The following is a 21,580-nucleotide window of genomic DNA, read 5'->3' as shown; positions in this document are numbered from 1 at the left end:
TAAAGGCCCTCACATAGAGAGGGTGTCTACAAAAAATCAGATCCATAGGATCATCCCAACCCTACGATTTGTGGAGGTAAAATAGATGTCTTTAAACCTTCACAAATTAGTCCATTTTTTGCCTCCACAGTTCGAATGGTTAGGATGATCATATGGATCTGATTTTTTGTGGATACCCTATCTATGTGAGGGCCTTAAAAATGAATGGTTTGGATCACCCAAATAATGTGGCCCCCACTGTATTTTAAGCTAGTGTGTAGATAACTTATCTACACATGTGTAGGAACCGTTATATATATATATATATATATATATATATATATAATCATGATCTTAGGTAGGATCCTAAGAGCACTCCGAATCCGATCCGACCGATAAGGGAATTGAATGGATCATGACTAAGACACAGGTGGATCCGATCCGAAGTGGATCCATTGACACCCATACAATCTGGTGGAATATCAATAGGATGCCGATTCTAGCACCTAATTCTTACAATCCAAACGCACCTTAAAATGAATGTTTCAGATCAACATATGGTTGGAACCACTACGCAACAGCGGGTGCGACTGGGCCCACCTAGTCATTCCTTATCAATGATTAAGGCTAAAAAGATGAATGGTAGAGATCTTTTGAAAAAAATGGTCACCACCAATACCAATCATACCATCCAACATATAATTTCTCTACCTTTTAGCTCTGACCTTTTTCCTTCTCTCCCCAAGTCTGTTGCATCTTTGAATTCAAAACAAGAGGACGGATGAAGGTTCAAGGATGATTCAAAGAAGACGATACGAATAAGCCCTCTACCTCTAGTAAAAATAAAAAAATATATAAAGTATTAAACCCCAAAAAAGAGCCAAGCCACCTTTGTTCTAAAATATGGTCAATCGAATGACAACAAAAAAACCCAGTCCAGGTTCATCCTCCCAACATTCCCAACCTTTTCTCTTCCCCCCATATAAAAACCCTCCACATCTCAATTCATTTTCTCCCCACTGACAGCAATGGAAATTTGAATCAGAAAATTCCCAAAACACCTCCCTCATAACCCTCTCCAAAACCAATCAAGCTACCCAAATTTGCTTAATTTGCAGCCATTAATGGCGTCCATGGCCACCCTTTTCTTCAAAACTCCGAACCCATCTCACCCATCTAACCAATTCACCAAAACCCACAAAACCCATTCGAGTATCTATCAAAAAATCTCAATCCCTCAATTTTCTGACAAGAAAAAAACTAAGGCAATTAGGGTTTCATGTGGCCTAATAGAACCCGATGGTGGGAAGCTTCTAGAGCTTGTTGTGGGGGAGAAATTGAGGGATGAGAAGAGAAGAGAAGCTAATTCTATGCCTAGGGTTAAGCTTTCACGAATCGATATAGAGTGGGTTCATGTTCTTAGCGAGGGGTGGGCTAGTCCCCTTCGCGGGTTCATGAGAGAAACTGAGTTCCTCCAAACTCTTCATTTCAATTCACTGCGTCTTGATGACGGATCAGTCGTCAATATGTCGGTGCCGATCGTTCTGGCGATCGATGATTCGCAGAAAAATGCGATCGGGGATTCGAGAAAGGTCGCTCTTTTCGATTCTGATGAGAAACCTGTTGCAATTCTGAGAGAGTAAGGATTTTGATTTGATTCTATACATGTGTTATTTGTTTCCATATGATCCAATTTTATGTCACAATTTTGGATTTTGATGTAGTTTCCAATGCTTTCACTATTCTATAAGTTAGTCATTTCTTAATAATCTAGCAAATAATGTCTGGAATTGGTATCTTGGATTCAGTCTAATTTTTTTTTTTTTACATTTGTGTTATTTTAGTCTTTGATTGGTTATTTAATGCTGTGGTATAGTTATTGCTACAGACAATATTAGGATTTGATTGATTATCTAATTCTTAGTTATTATTGTTGCTATTCATATTATATTAACCTTTGATAGATTGATGCTTGTTTTCAATGTCATCACTATTCCTGAATTTGTTATTTGACATATTGTTTCCGGAAGTTCGAGATTCTATCAGACATTGAAATTTATTATGGATTAAGATTGACTGAGCTTTACTACTTTGATATATCTATTTTGCTTGAAACTAGTTGCGTATATTGTGTTACTTCTTCTTGACAGTAGGGTAAATCTTTGTTTATTTTTCCTTTTGGCACTACTCTCAAGTGGCGATGAGATCCTTTTTTCGGCTGTGTAAGAAAGCTTCATTCAAAAAAGAGAAAATTAGAGAAGATTTTAATTCATGCACAGAAACAGACAGCTCAGATCAACCAAATGATGATCCTTCCATATGTGGATGCTTCAATGAATCCTTGATTGTAGCACATGAAGAATCCTCTAATCCATTAACTCCTTGATTGTGGCACATGAGTTATCGGAAGGATCATCCTTTCATTAATCTGAGACGTCCATTTCTGTGCTTGAATTAAACACCTAATCAGTAACATAAACATATTAGTTTGATACGCATTTGCTAGTTACTGAATCTGATGCAAGACCGACAGGTAAGAAGATATGTTTTTGTAGCTCTGATACCAAACTGATGTAGGAGTGTAGGACCGACTGGGTGGGCTTTAATATTTGGAACATTCAGTAGGAATTGAACTAATTATAAGCAATGATTTAGTTCCAGGATAGGTTCAATTCATATAGGTTTCAATGGTGACTGTATCTGGACTTTTATGAAATTAAAATCGCACTAGAGCTGCTAGAACTATTAAAAGAAGTAAATAAGGTTTACAGAGGGGCTATCAGCGACAAAGTTGCACAAATTCAGAACCTGGATTGTTCCTGAGGTTAGGAGCAGATCCAAACAAACTGTAGATTTGGAAAAAGGAAGCAAACTACCTTTTGTGAGTAAGGAAATCAAGACTCAAATGCGATTGGAGGTTTCGAATAAAACTGATTGGGATAATTTTAGGATCAAGGAACTGTGCTTTTAAAGAGAACGAATTACGTTGATAGAAGAAGATAGGAGGAAGATAGTTGAAGTTACACCAACTTGGCCCAAGGCATCATACCTAATGTTGCCAAGGCATCACACCACGACGAGGGACATCAAATTCACAGGTTGCATAATTGCAAACATAAGTTCTTTTCAGTTCATCCATTCATCATTCACACTCTAAAATGCTTACAAACAAGTATTTATATAGAGAGGCTTGGAATACAAAAGACTTCGGAATAATAAAAGACTCAAAGTCACTAATAAATTTAAAAACTAACAACTTTGGAATACTAGAGCCGGTTGGATACATGGATTTTATAATCCAAGATTGTAAAATCCAGAATTTTACAAGCTAAAACTGGTTTTAAAGTCTCAAAGTGACTAGTACTTTTCATTGCAACTTCTGGAGTACCTAGAGAACTTAAACACCTAATTGATCTAACTCTTAGGTGTTCAAGACCATAAATGAATTCACCTCTTTGACATTTAAGACCATAAATTACTAAAACACTTTTTCAAGACCATAAATGACTTAGAAAATTATAAAATTGGCCTTCACCCTCAAAAATGAAAATAAGGACAATTATACCCCTGCAAAATAAAGAAAAACTCGAAGGTTTTTCTAATGGATATCACTTCCATAATTAGCCCCCTTTTTAGTTTCATAAAGGATGGTCCCCCTTCATATTCTTGGCACACTGTCTTGCATTGCTAGGACATGCCAAGGACCGCCAAATCTTCAGCTCTCAAGTTGTAATCCATTAAGGTCACAACTATAGAGTGTGTTACGCAGTCTATGGAGTTTTGTGAAGTTATATCCGAGGGAACCCTCCACGATACAACTCAACGCAACTCAACTAAGCCTTTGTCTAAGACTAGTTGGGGTTGGCTAATGAATCCTTTGGAAATTTTTCATGAAGAGGGAACCCTCCACCATCCAGGATTTATATTCTAGGGTCATAATTGAATAATTTATGATCAATATTGGAATCAATAATATTCCATGCACAAAAACACTTTGAAAACGGGATTCCGTTTGGAAAATAAAAACGGGGCTGAAATGACCCTTGATTGACCCTTTTAAAATGTGTATTTATTGCCTTTATGGGGATTAGAGCTCCTCCATTTGTCTTTTAGTGGACGTGGGTCAAATGGTTGAAGCCCGTTTTTTTTCCAAAACGGAATCGCGTTTTCCTAACAATGGTCTTCCATTCAAATGGTGCACAATGATTTTCCATACAAATGATGCTTCTATGTGCCATGTGGATAGCTATTGTAGTTATATACTTGTATTTGGAGTTGGTGAATAAGTGCTTATTTTCCTTACGGTTCCTAGCCTTTTGAGATCTAGTCCGTCAATAGAGGGACCTCTCTTTTGATTACCAGTCAATAGACGGATCTCTGTTTTGATTAGAAGTGAAGTTTCCTTTGCACAAACTTACAAGCATGTTACATTGATACTTCAAATGGGCTTTGTATTCATATAGTACAACTTAAGTTTCAATTGTACATGCCGTGCGCATGATATACTGGTGCCTAAACCCATTCAGTACCTGGGTAACATAATTACAACCATGTGGAAGAGGTCTCTATAATAGTATAATTATTAATTACATCCATCTACAAGAGTTTTTAATGAGTGACTAGAGGGGAGTTATTTTGAGTGAAATATGCCGAGCATGTAAACAAGTAAAGGCTGTTTTTATGACACCATTTGTTCTTGAAAATTGAATGTCCGTATGGGGTTATCTTAGGGGTCTAGGGATGGGGTGTACAGATTAGCAGCATGTAATTGTCTACCAATGGAGGAACGAAAAAGGTGTGACTGTCCTGTTGACCAAGTCAACCTTGTTTATTCATACATGATTTTCTTTATCTCTTGATAGTTGATATTCGTCTTTCTTTATCTCACTAATCCCTCCTTTATACCATTTCAGCATTGAGATCTACAAACACAATAAAGAAGAGCGAATTGCAAGAACTTGGGGAACAACAGCCCCTGGACTACCATATGTTGATGAAACCATAGAGAATGCTGGAAACTGGCTCATTGGAGGGGACTTGGAGGTTATAGAACCAATCAAATACAATGATGGTCTTGATCAGTACCGGCTCTCTCCTGCTGAACTCCGCGAAGAATTCACGAGACGCAATGCAGACGCAGTGTTTGCTTTCCAGCTTAGAAATCCTGTACACAATGGCCATGCTTTGCTTATGACTGACACACGTAAACGTCTTTTAGAGATGGGATACAAGAATCCAGTTCTCTTGCTCCACCCTTTGGGGGGTTACACAAAAGCAGATGATGTCCCACTGATTTGGAGAATGAAGCAACATGAGAAGGTTCTACACTCTCCTTGGACAAATTCTTGGGCCCTGTTCGTGTCAGATTGTGACAAGCGATTGTGGGCTCCAAACCGTCAAATCGGTTTGGGGCCCACAATTGGTTGGCACAATCTGAACGAACTGGGCCTTAAGTTTATAATTAAAAGTAGAATTTTACTAGGAAAATGATATCAACGCAACCATGCTTTGATAATTGCACAAACGCAGCTTGTCTTTTCGTTTTTTAATTGGTTTGAAGAGCTTTTGGGAACTGTACTTGAGAGCTCTTTAAATAATAAATGACAAGATGGGTCAGTGCAATTATCAAAACATGGTTGTGCTGATATCATTCCCCTTTCAGAAAGGCTCTGTTTCTTTTGGCGTAAAATGGAAGTAAAACAAATTTTATGCTCGTTTTAAGTGTAAAAATGGGCGTAAAATTTGTTTTTATGCCCATTTTATGTCGAAAGAAACAGAGCCTAAATAATTAAAAGAAATATCTGAAAAAATGAAAAGCTCATGGGATCTATCTCATTGCTTCGCGAAGATGGTTATTTCTAGTTTACATGGATGACTGTGAGGTATCATTGGCTGCATTTGAAATAGAGATCAAACCAACCTCAACTAGTTTAATTACCAAACAGAATATTCACCAAAAATTAGCCCTAAATAAAGAAAAATATTTAATAGGTGCTCGAAGCGGGTGTTCTAAATCCAGAGACAACAGTTGTTGCGATATTCCCGTCCCCCATGCATTATGCTGGTCCAACTGAGGTGCAGTGGCATGCTAAGTCTCGAATAAATGCGGGAGCCAACTTCTATATTGTGGGCAGAGACCCAGCTGGTATGAGCCACCCTGTTGCAAAAAGAGACCTCTATGATGCTGACCATGGGAAGATGGTACTGAGTATGGCTCCCGGACTTGAGAGGCTCAACATCCTTCCCTTCAAGGTATGCCAACCACCAACTTGTTAACCTCTTACTCTAAATTTTTTTTGTCACTGTTGTTTTTGTGGGATTCATTTTTCTTGTATGGATATCTTTGCAGGTGGCTGCCTATGACAAGAAGCAGATGAAAATGGCTTTCTTCGATCCAGCGAGGTCCCAAGATTTCCTATTCATTTCTGGCACTAAGGCACGTATATCCGCCAAATTCATTTGTTTCTTTTTGCATTCTTCATGAAACCTTCCATTTCTACAGTTGGATAGTGATTTTCAAAATATAGCGATTCTATCTCTGCATATTAATAAGATGACAAAATCTGAAAATAGTCCCTAGAATTTAAAAAATATAGATAGTATCACTATTTTTATGAATTTTTTTATAATTGTTTTAATTTATGTATTTATATATTTTTAAATAATTGTATTTTTGTCATTTTTCCTATATAAACCCAAATAAATAAAAGTAAAATTAATATATCCTGAGATTTTCCCTTGCCGAGAAATTTCCCGAGAATGATATTTGTGAATTAGGTCTTTGCATTAAGATGTTACTAATTCAGAATGGTTTTCATTCTGCAGATGCGAACTCTTGCAAAGAACAAAGAAACCCCACCAGATGGCTTCATGTGCCCTGGTGGATGGGAAGTGTTGGTTGAATACTATGACAGTCTGGTGCCGTCAGAGAACGACAAACTCCGTGAAACTGTTCCCGCATAGAACCACTTGTGCCATCATATATCAAGGTTGTCTGTTAGATAAATAAAAAGAAAAACCTATTGTACTTTGTGTTAATTTAGACTTCAAACTGTTACAATCTCTCTGTCTAGCTTGCTACAAAAGAATTCAGCACTGGTACAGAGACTTAGTTATCTGGTGAGGTATGCACTAGTCTGTATATAAGCTTTCTGTCATTGCTCTTTGAAGCCTGTCTGGCCTGTACTCTTATTATGCTTCTATGAGGAACATATGTTGTGTTGCCCTCTTGTATTTTTGAAACATAAAGAAGTAATTGAGGGAATATCTTCATGTTTGATTAAACAGGAAAGACAATTGATAGGCATTAGAAACATCCATTTATGCATTACATTGGGCTGCATTTTTCAAAACAATAACCACATAAACATCAGTTTCTGATGATAATGATGTCCATTATGCAATTTTCAGGAAAATTACATTGCACTTCAACCCCCCAACCACCAACCCCCCCCCCCCCCCCCCAACACACACACACACACAGACACAGGGCAGTGCAGAGAGAGAGAGAGAGAGAGATGGGGTCGATTTATCACTGCCCTATTATTATTATTATTGTTGGTGCTGCTGCTGCTGCTGAACCCGACCCGGTTTGGAGAACACGGGATAGACGGGTCATGTTAGGATTTAAAGATTTTGAGGCGAGGTTGTTTTAGGGTTGACCACCATAGGCTGAGGATAGAGTTGAGTTTGGTTAGGGTTGAAGGAATGCTATCCCAAGTTGGGCTAAAGGTTGGCCTCAACCCCACGCAATCCGGCCAAGTTACACCCCTACTCTTAGATGTAAGACTCCAAATAGTTTAGCACATGCAACAGTAATTTCACTTATCTAAGGTTCTCAGTCTGAATTCTCTATTTCTCTTCATTTGGCACTACATAACCTTAGCCGATTTATGGTAAAATATCAACAAAAAATCTGAAAAAAAAATAAAAAAATTGACCTGAGTTGCACCATACCTCTATGAACCTTTCCCCTAGAATGGAATATCTTAACCAAACCCCCCTTTGGGTCCAACTCATGAAGGCTAGGGGCTAATTTTGCCAACCATGTAAAACGATTCCATGGAGTCCCTGTTTAAATAGTGAGAGAGGGGTATAGGGGCGGATGAGAGAGAGATTTGAGAGGGCACTGAGTGAGGAAAGCATGAGATGGGGCTGGAAAACAAAGAAAGCAAAATCCCCAATCCAAACAGGGAATTTTTTTTATCCTGTTTTCCAGGCCATTTTTTCTGCTTCCTCACTCATCACCTCCTCAAATCTCTCATCTCCCCTTCAAATCTCGATTCCTTCCTCTTTAAAACTCTCTCACACTTTCTAGTCTTTGGATAATGGAAAATGCACAGCACACTTGCTTTGAGTGTTAAACATACACCGTTGCTTATACTTTAACCCTGTGAAGTGACATTTTAAGCCACGTTTTACCCTCAAATTTTCATGCAGTCGTCTATTAAAAATCACATTTCATTTACAGCTACCCTTGGAGGGCTATACCCACTCACCCCAGTTTTCTCCACAAAAAAAAAATCTCTGATAATTTACTTATAAGTTACAACACCCCCCCCCCCCCCCCCCCCCCCCCCCCCCCCTTCTTTCTCTGCTACTCTTTCACAATTGGGCCCACAAATATCCCGTGGAATAATTTTTCATGGTTGGCAAACATGCCCTAAACCATCATGCTTATTTCCAGAAAGCTCTCTCCCTAGCTTTCAAGATTTCATTCTATATCATTGCACAAATCCAGACTCGGTTCTCATTTGAACCAAAATATAATTTGCAACTACTTCGGTTCTTCAACATAAAGCAATGTTGTGCACCACATCCAGTAATAGGGAGGTTTATGAGCAAAATATATACGTAAACATACCAGAGGAATGATAGATGCAAGGGCCCTCTTTATGAAGGGCCAGAGAAGGGCCCTTGAATAGATCATCAGATACACGTCATTTGAAAAGTCGGTAGAGAAACTGAATTCGGTTGCACTTAATTAATGACGTGGATCTATTCAAGGGCCCTTCTGAAGCCCTTGCATAAAGAGGACCTTTGCATCTATCATTCCTCAAACATATCAACAGCAGCAAAAAAAACACTTCACATGAAAAATATTTAGTTCCAAGTGATGAGAATTATCAACATTTCCACAGGTTTCTTCCTGATTTCTAGTTAAATGTAGCTCAAAGTTGTTTGCATAAAACATCTCAATAGTTAAATAACCAACTCTTCTTCCACTGTGTCCCCTTGCCATGTAACCTATGGTCAAGTAATCCAAAATTCTCCATCCCAAAGCTTAGCATAATACTAATACAGCATTCTTGCTTCCCCCCATATTACTAATATTTAGTAGAAAGCAGTCAAGAAACAAGATGACCCGATATTTTATTTTCTTAAGTGCAAAGAAAATATCTTATACAGATAATTAACAGTGATTAAATATGACAGACAACAATAGATTAGGAGTTACACCCTGTTATATCCAACTGACTTGCTAAACAAACGGTGGATGTACACCACCTGGAGTCCACTTGCACACACCAATGCAATGTATTCAGCAATCGTATAGAATATAAGGCGCCTTCGAGTGCTCTCATTTGCTGCAATAAAAACCATGAGCGAGAAAGAGAAATCAGTAAAATAATAGGAGCGCGGCTTAACTTTTAGGTAATGTATACAGATGAACATGTAAAATGTCATAGAACATAATGTCATGTAATCCCATTACATAGATTCTTCTGAATGGGCAAAGTACCCTTGTCGTACACGTGTTGGATTCCAATAGTTCAAGATTCACTACAACACTTTTACAATTACCGCATGTTTTGTGTTTTATCGATCATAATAGTCAGTCTTTTATACAGAAATAAACATTCTATTTACTTAGCCTATTAAAAATTATCAATATATTAGTTGTTATATTATTATGCAAGAAAATTAAAACTTGAAAATTGATTAAAGTATTTTGACGAATCATGAATCTTTCTTTTTGAAGTTTGCCGAATCTGATACTCAATACTCGTGTTGGATTCTAACACGCAATATACGTACTGATGAAATACGGCATGCAATCATTTACGGGAAGAAGAGGAACTCCTTGGAACTTTCTCGCAGACGGGAGTCAAGACTCAAAGCTGATGGAAAGATGGCATTAAGACACATCTCTCATTTGAAAATATTGGCAACTTTTATCTCCTAAGAATTTTAGAAGGTGGGTGGTATCCATACCTAATGAAACAAAGGAGAGATAGCGAGGATTTTTTAGCATCAGGGTCATTTTGAATTTGAAACACCATTGCTGTTCAAAGGATGTCGGTTATTGAATATACTCATTTAGCTATGGAAGATTGGGGTCCTTCAGCTAGTACAGAAACAGTATTTCTTCTATGATTGAAAACATCCTGCTCTAAAAAGAATGGGGATTATAGCACATAGGCATTTCTAGAAGATTGTGGTACTCCAGCAATGTACAAAGGGGTATTTCTAATATAATTCCGAGATAGGGATACAGATACGATCAGTATATAACTTGGCAATTCCAAAGAGGGTAGATATGGATGCAGGACATGTATCGTAATTTCAGGTATCTGTTCTACATATACTTGGCTTTGGTCATCATAAAATATTAGGTATAACACAAATAATGACTTACTATGACGGTGCCGAGCATCACGGGCTCTCAGGTAACGCTGCTCTGCTGTAACAGACTCCAATGCTTCTCTAAGCTCTGCAATCTTCACATTTACAGGATCCAAGTGTTCTGCAACAGCAGAAAAAGAAACAATTGCTGAAGTGTATAGTAATGAAGGTTGGATTTGGAAATAATCCAGTGAAATAAATGTTCGAAAGAGTCAAGAAATGTTTTGGAAGAGTTCGGGAAAGATTAAGATTTTTTGTTTGTGAAACCCATATATTTATTATACATATACTTATTTTTTTTCTAAATAAGACTCAATGAAAGCATGGATTAATGGTCAAGTGCATGTTTTTCACTAGATTTAATGTGAATTCAATTTCACTAGATGTTAATTGAGATAATTTTAAACTTTTCATGAGATTTAGAAATAATATATGAAAACTTGATGAATATTCGTGAAATTCTATAATCTAGATTAATTCGGAAAAAAATGCATTTAATTCCAAAATTGCAAGAATTTTGTAGTTATTCACAACTTTTTAAACTTTAAAGAGAGGCTTGAATGACACTTGCGATTTTTTTTCAACGAAATTTTTAGGTATTCGGAAAATTTTGTATCTACGGTGAAGTTTTTAGAGAACACACTGGATATTCATTCACAACATCCAGTGTTATCATGCTATCTTCAGATTTAACATGCCCGTCACACTGTTGTAAAATAAGTAAAAAGGGAACAGAAAATGTAAGAAAGACCCTAGCAAGCAGCTCTTGATACCATGCTAGAGAATGCCATCAAACTAACCGTCTTTAGCAAGGTCATGCTCATTGGGAATATGCCCAATATGTATGTAGAAAGACACAGTCTCTGGTGTTGCATAAGGGTTGTGAAAACAAAATTTGTACATTCCACTTCTTGGGGCCTTAAACTCAAACTTGTCCCCAGATGTTCCCTTTAACTCGTGCACTAAATGACCTGCTGGGGATCTCACCTGTAAGAAACCACCTGGAAGTTAAGTACTGCTATGATGAATTTGCTCCGATATTGGTTAGCAGGATCCTAGGAGAATGCTGACTTAAGATGAAATCCAACTCCAAAATAATTAACAGTAAGAGAGCATATGTTAGAACTGGCTTTATGGGGAAACAAGTATCCTGATTGTTAAATTTGCGTGCTTTCTTTCCAATTCTCAATCTAACACAATCTGCATTGAAAGAACCAATATGAATGATCTCTAACATAATTTACCAACATGCTAAAAACTGAGCTGGCGAATCAAAGTGGAATCCTCAAGGTCACGCTTAACGGTGCACACATGACATTAATCACTGATTAATTATTACATACCACACATAATACATGCAAGTAATGGACGGGTTATATTTCAGTCACAAGACTAATAAAGACTTTAATGCCAAGTTTACTGCTATGATTCCAAAAGTTAGAAATGTCAAGGTTATAGAAGAGTTCAGACCCATAACTCTACTCAATGGTGTCAATAAAATAACCTCAAATCCTTTTTTTAAATGGTAGAAAATAACCTCAAATCCTCTGTGAGAATCAAGAAAGTCATTGCTCAACTAGCAGCCCCAAATCAAAGATGGATTTTTTTAGGGTCAACAGATCCTTGATAGCATTGTTATTGCTACTGAGATTATCAATTTTGTAATGGAGGAGACTTGTGTGAATCTTAGAAAAGATTAGTTTCAGGCTGAAATGGAGGGGATCGATCAATTGGTGTATATCCCAATGTTTCAAAACTCGTACTTGGGCAAGAACCTGACCAAGGTAAAAGGGAGTAAACTCGGGCAAGTCAATAGGTAAATTGATCAAATTTTCATTAACTTGGGCGAGTCAAAGCAGTTCTTATTGACATGGTAGGGAAAAACTAGAATTCGAACAAGGACTCGGCCAAGGTAAAAGAGAGTAAACTCAGACAAGTCGATGATTGCCTCGGGGAGATTTTAAACAGTGGTATATCCACTGTTCCCTTCACGATTCCACTCATCAGAGGTCAAGTTGGAAATCTCACGGCCTTAAGGGCATATAGAAAAAGTGATCCTACTTCCCTTTTACTCTTTACACTTGTAGTTGAATCTACTGGATACGTGTTTTCCACAACGGTTGAAAGTGGCCTCCTTAAGTGCTTGGTAGTTGCTCTTGGAAGAACTATAATATCTCACCTCCAATATGTTGATATTAGTATACTATGCTCGGCCTTTGAGAATCAAGCTATCTCTATAAACATGCTATTTGCATTCATTAATGAGATAACAAGCAGAGGCTTAGTAGAGGAAAATCATGTCTTTGTGAAATTAACATTGGGGAGATGGATGGTTATCTCCATCGCGGATATCCTTGGCTTTGGGGCACCACAATTACCAATTAAATATCTATCATACTTGGTAGGACTATCCTATTGAAGGTGTCCCTGGCCAATATTCCAACATATTTCCTTTCTATATTTTAGATGTTTTATTCTCCCTTGCCAATAGAATTGGGAGACCCAAGATACCTTGGAATGATAAACCACCTTTTTAAAAGGTCCATTTAATCACCAAAATTTCTTGAATAAGACCATCTAAAATGTGTTTTGTGTTTTTTTCGCCTCACATTTTCTTCAAGATCCTTACTTGAGGTTGGGATCTTAACATAAAACCCTAAAAATACATGAAACAGAATCGAAAAACAAAGAAAGAAGAACACCCATTGAAAAGCTAGAAATCAAAGATCTAAATCTGAAAGAAACAAACTTTACTTAGATATCTATCGGAACAAAATTTAAATGTCACAAGCCCTAACAAATAAAAAAACCCTAGATTTTACGAAAAAATAATGAACTTTACTCAGACATCCATTTGACCTAAATTTAAACATCAAAAGCCCTAACAAATACAAAACCCTAGATTGTGCGAAAAAAGAAATAAACTTTTACTCAGACATCCATCGGACCTAAATTTAAACATCAAAAGCCCTAACAAATAAAAAACCCTGTATTGTAGGAAAAAAGGAATGAACTTTTTTGCTCAGACATCAATCGGACCTAAATTTAAACAGCACAAGCCCTAACAAATAAAAGAACTCTACATTGCACAAAAAAAAGGAATAAACATTACACAGAAATCCATCAGACCAAAATTTAAACATCACAAGCCCAAACAAATTTAAAAAAAAACCCTAGATTGGACGAAAAAAAGGAAAAAACTTTACTCAGACATCCACCCGATCTAAATTTAAACATCAAAAGACATTACAAATAAAAACCCTAAGGAATGAACTTTACTAAGACATCCATCGGACCTAAATTCAAACATCACAAAAAAACAAATAAAAGCCCTAGATTGTAGGAAAAAAGGAATGAAATTTTACTCAGACAAACCCTAACAAATAAAAACCCTAAGGAATGAACTTTACTAAGACATCCATCGGACCTAAATTTAAATATCACAAACAAACAAATAAAAACCCTAGATTGTAATAAACAAAACCCTAGTTTGTAAGAAAAAAAGGAACGAACTTTTTTTACTCAGACAACAATCAAACCTAAATTTAAACACCACAAACCCAAACAAATAAAAAACCCTAGATTGTAAGAAACAAAACCCTAGATTGTAGGACAAAAAGGAATCAACTTTTACTCAGACATCAAACAAACTTAAATTTAAACATCAAAAACCCAAACAAATAAAAACCCTAGATTGTACTCAAAATGAGATCTTTTTACTCAAAATGAGATCTAGGGCAGAGGGGAAAACTTACAGAGAAATCGATGCCGGGATGATCGGAGCTCCAGAAAATATCGTGATCGACGACAACAAAATTCCCGGAGACATTATCTCCCTCATAGAGAACGTACTCATAAACGCATTCAATATCGTTTACAGTTACAGAGAGAGCCGAAAGGTGGCGAATTAAGCTGAGCAGAAACCCTAGAATCAGATAAAAGCTCTTCTTTCTCTCCATCTAGATTGATTTTTCGTAAACTCTCTCTCTCTCTCTCTCTCTCTCTCTCTCTCTCTCTCGATTTCTTTTTTCTTCTTCTTCTTAACCTCTTCTCAGATTTGGTAAGTAAAAGGGCTTTGGTCAATTTTAGACATTTTTTAATAGTTGTACAAACTCAGCGTGTCTTTTTATTTCCTTTTTAATTAGATTCTGAGACCATTTTGTGTACTGTTACTATTGCTCAAATAGGAAAAGACAATATGATTACGTGTAATTATCAAAATATGGTAATGCCAACACTAGCTAATTATTAATCTCGGGCTTAGATAGGAAAAGACAAGCTGGGTTCGTGGAATTACCAAAATATGGTAGTTTGAAAATGTGTTGAGAGCGACTTTCCTTTTTAATTGGCTTCCAGACAGATTTTTGGGAACGGTGGCTTGAAATAAAAAGACAAGCTGAGTTCGTGTAATTAGCGAAGTTTGGTTCTTCGAAAATCTATTAAGAGTGACACGTGGCTCTACGTGGAGGGGACAATCGTTTCTCGATGTCGTTTCCTTACAACACGTGGTCCTAGTAACAATTTTTTTGGGGTGATGACTTTTTCACCCCCAAGTAGGATGATGCGCCCCCTTGTCACGTGATTTGACGTCAAAAAGGCGTTAAAGTCTGCCCACAATTCACCTTACCAGTGGGGCGCATCATCCTACCGGGGGTTTAAAAAATCATCTCCCTTATTTATTTTTTTGGCATAAAACACCGTCATCTTTTTTCTAAATGACTACCATATCCTTACTTAAGTAAACATCCCACTTTGGCGGGTACTTTCGGACAAGATAATTTTTCCCGGGCAAAAAAGATGTAATTTTTTATTATGAGAAAACGGTTTCTACACACAGGTGTAAGTGTAGATAAATTATCCACACATTAGCTTAAAATACAGTGGGCCCACATTGTTTGGGTGATCCAAATCATTCATTTGATGGGCCCTCACATTGATAGGATGTGCCCAAAAAATCAGCTTCATAGAATCATTCCAGGGTTTATCTGCTTTTGGTGCGTCCAAAAACCCTAACCCTGGGAAAGATCCATTTTTGGAGCCCTGGTGTTATTTGAATCACCGCATTTTTCTGAACAAAACCCTTTTTCCAAACAAAAGCTCGTTTTCTTTCCCTCGACTAGGGTTAGGGTTAGGGTTAGGGTTTTCGAAGATTTGACATGGAGACCTTCGCACCTTCAGCTGACCGTATCCTTCTCTACTTCCACCATCTGGGTAGGCTTTATTATTTTATTTCTCGATCTGTTTTTTTTCTCTTTTTTTATTAAAGAAATGGGTTTGTCTTTTTTTTGTTTTTTCTCGTTTATTTTCTGTGCTGGGTCTATTTAGTTATGGGTTTTATTAGGGTTTATCAATAGATCCAGGTATGAGAGACAGCGTTTTTCTCTTCTTTTTTGGAATTGATCTCGTATAGATTTATGTGTGATTGAACGAGTATTCAAGATAGATTCATTGAGGACTTAGTTCTCTGGAGATTCTCCTGGGCTTCAAATTCATGCCTTGTGGGCAAGATTTGTTTTTTTCTTTCATGATCCGTCAATTTTTTATTTTTATTTTCACTTTGTAGTTTGGTGATTCAAAATGACTTCTCTATTTTTATTTTTATTTTTTTTGAATGGCAATGACCTCTCTATTTTTAACACAGGAAATTCTTAGAATGTAACAGAGTAATTTGATACGTAAATGTTATAATGTATATGATGTAGTTACAAAGTAGTTATTGTAGGCGTAGTTTCAAAATTTCCCCGCGTCATCGTGGACGCTCCCAAGTTAACCCCCTCTTACCTTGGATGCGTTCTTATCGGAGTCTGTTTCTTGCCCTATAAAGTCAATAAAAAGTTAAAATCTCCTTTCACTGTCGAGTTATGACCACGTCAACTGAGTACTCAGCCGTGTCAACCAAATACCCGAATGCATGTGCCAAATAAACTAGGATTTGTTTGGCCGCATTTTGACCCGCGTTTGCATTTTGAAACAGTGATTGTAGGATTATGCATGTTGAATTTATGGCAGTTAGTTACATATTATGTGTCATGTAAGTAGGAAATGGGTCACTGATGTGGCACACCTTTGTGTTTGCATTTAACGAGTTGTATCTTAATCAACATGAAGAAAATTTAGCAATTGAAGAAGACATTTAGAGTTCCAGAGAGTCATGGTTCCTCTCGAATTGAACTATTAGGAGGTCTAGTTGACTCGAGACAGCCTCTCCCCCCCCTCCTTTCTATCTTTTATTTTATTTGTTTGTGTTACGGCCAATTAGGCACGTAACATAATTTCACTGGATTGAGATATTTTGTTGGAAAGAGGGGTTTTTTCCTTCATTCTGTCTGCCACAGAAGCTACAAATTTACTGCAAAATTTATCGTTGGATTCTCAAAGCAAGACACATGAGGCTCCTGAGGCTACCGAAAAGGTAAAGATGAAGTTATGCCCATGTATTTTACATATTGCAGTTTTGTGCCTTTTATTCAGAATGTCTAGTAAATAAGACGTATTATGCTTTTCTTGAGACCTTTGTTGTGAATAATTCTATGATTAAATTTGTTTTTGTGCTGCAGTCTTCTGCTATTCAGTATGAGTCTGTGGATGCGGGGGAAGTTAAAAGTGTGCAGATCCCATCGTATGAGCGGGCTACGACTTCTTTACTCCAAGATGTCATGGATCCGAGTATGTGTTATCTTCCTAATGGATATGCATCCACTGCCTATTATCATGGAGGTAAGATGATCCATTTGTGTGATCATTGATGTTGATTATCACTGAGTAGTGCTAAAATAAATTAGTTAAATTCTTTGTAGAACCTCTAGTTTTTTGTAATTTATTTGCTGATTGAGATTAGTATTATTATATCATTATATCTCATTGTACCCCTGTTAATTAAGACACCCCAACAACCTTATCAATATAATATTAATATAGAATTCTTGACACGTAGTAGTTTGAATTCTTTTGATTTGATTACACAAATAGCTAATTTGTCTTTTTCTAGTTGTCTTGAAACTACAGCCCTATTGGATTATGATTTTTCAGGTTATGATGCTCCGATTAATGATTGGAAGGATTACAATAACTATGTCAATACCGATGGAATGGAGATGCCTCCTGTAAGTTCATATTATCAAACATTTGTAGGATTTTGTGGTATTTTTGTTCTGTAAATCAATGTGGTCTGTCTAAATGGGTGCTTTTTAAACTAAGTTTATTATAGGTCGGGAAACTTGAGAAACGATTGTGAACACCCAAATATTTGGTTTCTCCATTTTTAAGAAACTCCCAAATATGTCGTTTCTCCATTTTTAAGAAACTTGTTTTAATTCTTTAGAAGCTTGTTGGGAGGATTTGTTCTGTTTTTGGTTGAATAATTCTTCTTGCTGGCTTCAAGGTTGCTCTCAGTCTGTTTCTAAGCATTGGTTTTAACAAGTTTGTTGGTTGTTGCAGGGAGTTTATGGAGATAATGGGTCTCTTATGGATCACAATGGATGTGGCTATACACCTTATGGTGCGTACCCTTCGGCTGCTTCCCCAGTTCCTACCTTGGGACATGATAGTCAGTTCTATGGCCCCCAACATTACCAGTATACAGTTAGACCTGGTGGATACAATGGTTATGATTCCAGAAGAAAGGGGCATGGCTGGCCAACCATTGATAATAAATACAGACCCAGGGGCCAGGGCACTGGGTTCTTTGGTTATGGCACTGAAAATGTGGATGGGTTGAATGAGCTAAACAGAGGACCTAGAGATGGTCGCTTCAAAAATCAGAACGGATTTGCACCCAGCATCACATTAGCAGTCAAGGCACAGAACCTTCCCTCAAATGGGACTAAGGATTCCAGTGTCGTTCCAGACAGAGATCAATATAATCTGTTGGAATTCCCCCTGAAGTATTCAGATGCAAAGTTCTTCATTATTAAGTCATATAGTGAGGATGATATTCATAAGAGTATCAAGTATAGCGTCTGGGCCAGCACCCCGAATGGAAACAACAAGCTGGACTCAGCATTCTTGGAAGCACAGGAGAATTCTGGTGGTTGTCCTTTGTTTTTGTTTTTCTCTGTGAGTATTGACGACCAAGGTTTTAAATGTCAGTTTCTACCACCATTCAGTTTCGATGGAAATTTCGGCCGAAATCATGTAAAATTTTGAAATTAAAATTTCTGTTCTTTTTAACATTTCCACCAAAATGTATTAAATTTCGGTGGAAATTTCGGTAATTCGGTGGAAATAATAAGGGTGAAAAATGAAATTTCGGATATTGGCCCAATTTCCGGGGAAATCATGTAAAAATACGATTCAATGTACTTTCAGTACCAAAATATCTGCCGAAATTTAAAACTATGTTGAGGACGTCTTTTAGGTGCTTGGGTTTTTTTTTCACATTTCTTTTTGTATTTAGCCAACTTTTTGCTTTGTTTCAGGTCAACACCAGTGGGCAATTTGTTGGTCTAGCAGAGATGGTGGGTCCTGTCGATTTTAACAAGGATTTGGACTACTGGCAACAGGACAAATGGAATGGCTGTTTCCCTGTGAAGTGGCATGTTGTCAAGGATGTGCCCAACTATTTGTTGAAGCACATCACTCTCGAGAACAACGAAAACAAGCCTGTGACAAATAGTAGAGACACCCAGGAAGTGTGCTTCTTTCAAATAAGCTCATTGTGCTTATTAGTCTCAGCCTGCAATTCGTTACACTCACAACAATTGATTTTCACAGGTGAAGTTCGATCAAGGGCTGGAAATGCTCAAAATTTTCAAGGATCATACCAGTAAGACATGCATTTTCGATGATTTTTGGTTTTACGAGGCACGCCAGAAGACAATGCAGGAAAGAAAGGCTAAACAGCAGCTGTTTCAGAAACAGGCAAGGAAAACTATGTCACAATTATCTCCGATATTTTCAAAATATAGTGATTTTATCGTGACATTTTGATAAAACGAAAAAATCCTGAAATAATCTCAAGAATTTAAAAAATATAGCCATTCATTTACCACAATAATATCATGATATTTTATACTATATATATAATTTTTAAGAGGAATGATAGATACAAGGGCCCTCTTTATGGAAGGGCCGGAGAAGGGCCCTCAAATAGATCCACATCATTTTCAAAAGTGGTTGAGAAATTGAATTCGGTTACACTTGATGATGTGGATCTATTCAAGAGCCCTTCTCTGGCCCTTGCATAAAGAGGGCCCTTGCATCTATCATTCCTCATTTTTTAATTTATATATCTATATATATTTTAAATAAAAAATAAGAGGAAAAGGATTGTACGCTCGACCGTACCTAACTTTAGGTACGGTAGAGTGCCAAATCACATGGGTCCCACATTTTTGGTGAGCATCTAAACTATTCATTTGCAAGGCCCCATCATAGATAGGGTGCATACCAAAAATCAGCTCCATAGGATCATCCTAACCCATCCATTTGTGGAGGCCAAAATGGACAGACAGTGTTTGTCCACAAATCTGCCCATTTTGGCCTCCAGTTTTGGAGGGGTTAGGATGATTCAATGGTGCTGATTTTTGGTATGCACCCTATCTATGATGGGGCCTTGCAAATGAATGGTTTAGATGCCCACCAAAAATGGGGGACCCATGTGATTTGGCACTCTACCGTACGAGCGTACAATCTTATTCCTCAAAAAATAATAATATACCCCGATTTTCCTTTGCTGAGAGATTCCCGAAAACAATATTTGTGACTTAGAGGAAAAGCTTCCATACTCTTATGGGACGTCTACTTTCATGTTGATTAAATTTGTGATAAAAATCCTGCTTCTATTTTTTATTTTTTTTCCCGTTTGTTTGGGGATAATCTCATCCATCTTTTCATTTTTAGACTTAAACATAGTGACAGTAGAACTTGTTCCAAGCTCATATATTGAAGGTTCTTGAACAGTGCACAATTACCAATATGCAATTTCGACTGAAATTATCCATGAATGATGCAGGTATGGTTTGGAAAGCTAAGTGATGCTGGTGCCAATGAGATAGAAAAAGATGGGTCTAACACTAGATCAAGATGGCAGAAACCTTTGAATGTATCCCCAGTTTTGTGCCGGGAACTTGGTCAGACTATTGAAGACCGGAAGTTGTCAGAGGAGAATGGGGTGGTTGCAGGCTATTGAAAAGCATTATTCTTTAACAGTTCTTGGTTTCATAGAAAAACAGTTTGAATAGAAGTTTTGCTGGTTTAGATCGAAAACAGAGGCAAACACAAGTTAGTTCACATTAGGAACTTGTATTGGGGTTTTACCGTGGCTCAACCATCGTCTAACAGTTTTCCTTTTCCCTATTTTTTTCCTTGGGGGTTTGGGTTATTGTTTTCTGTATGTTGGTTCACATTAGGAACTTGTATTCGGGTTTAACCGTGGCTCAGCCATCGTCTAACAGTTTTCCTTTTCCCGATTTGTTTCCTTGGGGGTTTGGGTTAGTGTTTTCTGTATTTGCTTTTTAGCCCTTTATAGTGAGCTTTTGTATCTGTAAGGACCACAACCCAGGTGAGAATGTTGTTTTGAAGCCCTTTACATTTTGTTCTGCATTGTCTCTCTTGTGAACCTGCTTTGTTGTTGAGCTTTTGTATCTGTAAGGACAACAACCCAGGTGAGAGTATTGCAATAGAGGAGTTGAAGAGCCAAGAGGTTTCTTGTTATTAAAATTTCTTCCCATCTCCATTTCCCATTCTCATGTTTTCCTATGTAAAAGCATCAACTGCACCCATCTACATTTATTCACATTCATGTGAAGAGAAACTGAGTCTGGCTAAGACAGAAAAGATGATTTTTCCCCCTCTCTCCTAAGATGATCACAACACCATACGATTATGTTATTTGTTTAAGTCAATGCAAACTCGAGCGGAGTCTACTGATCATTTTGCTGCTTTGTGGAGAACATATTCATATTGCAGGAATTTGGAAGTCAATTTTGAAAGAACTTATTGTCAGTCTCTTTCAGGTATGAATCTATCTTATTCG

The 21,580-nt window shown here is 37.3% G+C and overlaps 3 protein-coding genes across 5 annotated transcripts; 2 read left to right on the top strand and 1 right to left on the bottom strand.

Moving 5' to 3' along the window:
- Positions 1-739: 739 nt before the first annotated feature.
- On the top strand, positions 740-7,212 carry LOC143880768 (ATP sulfurylase 1, chloroplastic-like). Its single transcript, XM_077383747.1, has 5 exons — positions 740-1,618; positions 4,893-5,298; positions 5,971-6,231; positions 6,329-6,415; positions 6,805-7,212. Exons 1-5 carry the CDS (start codon positions 1,104-1,106, stop codon positions 6,940-6,942), a joined length of 1,407 nt encoding a protein of 468 aa, XP_077239862.1. The 5' UTR covers positions 740-1,103; the 3' UTR covers positions 6,943-7,212.
- A 2,114-nt stretch (positions 7,213-9,326) lies between these two features.
- LOC143880759 (transmembrane emp24 domain-containing protein p24beta3-like) lies at positions 9,327-14,667 on the bottom strand. Its single transcript, XM_077383735.1, has 4 exons — positions 14,361-14,667; positions 11,406-11,592; positions 10,619-10,726; positions 9,327-9,566 (listed from the first exon to the last, which is right to left on the bottom strand). Exons 1-4 carry the CDS (start codon positions 14,562-14,564, stop codon positions 9,433-9,435), a joined length of 633 nt encoding a protein of 210 aa, XP_077239850.1. The 5' UTR covers positions 14,565-14,667; the 3' UTR covers positions 9,327-9,432.
- An 898-nt stretch (positions 14,668-15,565) lies between these two features.
- On the top strand, positions 15,566-21,264 carry LOC143880777 (YTH domain-containing protein ECT4-like). 3 transcript variants are annotated; one of them, XM_077383757.1, is made up of 8 exons: positions 15,566-15,789; positions 16,941-17,017; positions 17,163-17,322; positions 17,635-17,708; positions 18,043-18,738; positions 19,023-19,235; positions 19,318-19,464; positions 20,558-21,264. In XM_077383757.1, the coding sequence occupies exons 1-8, from the start codon at positions 15,762-15,764 to the stop codon at positions 20,732-20,734; spliced, it is 1,572 nt and encodes a 523-aa protein (XP_077239872.1). In that variant the 5' UTR covers positions 15,566-15,761; the 3' UTR covers positions 20,735-21,264. The 3 variants fall into 3 exon arrangements, with proteins under 3 accessions (XP_077239872.1, XP_077239887.1, XP_077239878.1); XM_077383763.1 differs by having other exon boundaries at positions 15,571-15,789; positions 18,043-18,660; XM_077383772.1 differs by lacking the exon at positions 16,941-17,017 and having other exon boundaries at positions 15,567-15,816.
- Positions 21,265-21,580: the final 316 nt, after the last annotated feature.

This window comes from Tasmannia lanceolata, unplaced genomic scaffold (assembly GCF_043159265.1).
Source record: "Tasmannia lanceolata isolate RefF3 unplaced genomic scaffold, GAP_Taslan_0.1 ptg000002l, whole genome shotgun sequence".
Lineage (NCBI taxonomy): Eukaryota > Viridiplantae > Streptophyta > Magnoliopsida > Canellales > Winteraceae > Tasmannia > Tasmannia lanceolata.
This window is presented reverse-complemented; position numbering and strand designations above follow the sequence as displayed.

Bases quoted from the DNA above. Each gene is read 5' to 3' on its own strand.
- LOC143880759 (XM_077383735.1), bottom strand. From the start codon at position 14,564: ATGGAGAGAAAGAAGAGCTTTTATCTGATTCTAGGGTTTCTGCTCAGC. The intron at 11,593-14,360 runs GTAAGTTTTCCC...GGTTTCTTACAG, and splicing joins ATCCCGGCATCGATTTCTCT to GTGAGATCCCCAGCAGGTCA. The intron at 9,567-10,618 runs GTAAGTCATTAT...TTTTTATTGCAG, and splicing joins TGATGCTCGGCACCGTCATA to CAAATGAGAGCACTCGAAGG.
- LOC143880768 (XM_077383747.1), top strand. From the start codon at position 1,104: ATGGCGTCCATGGCCACCCTTTTCTTCAAAACTCCGAACCCATCTCAC. The intron at 1,619-4,892 runs GTAAGGATTTTG...ATACCATTTCAG, and splicing joins CCTGTTGCAATTCTGAGAGA to CATTGAGATCTACAAACACA. The intron at 5,299-5,970 runs GTTCTACACTCT...AATATTTAATAG, and splicing joins GAATGAAGCAACATGAGAAG to GTGCTCGAAGCGGGTGTTCT.
- LOC143880777 (XM_077383757.1), top strand. From the start codon at position 15,762: ATGGAGACCTTCGCACCTTCAGCTGACC. The intron at 17,323-17,634 runs GTAAGATGATCC...ATGATTTTTCAG, and splicing joins CACTGCCTATTATCATGGAG to GTTATGATGCTCCGATTAAT. The intron at 19,465-20,557 runs GCAAGGAAAACT...TGAATGATGCAG, and splicing joins AGCAGCTGTTTCAGAAACAG to GTATGGTTTGGAAAGCTAAG.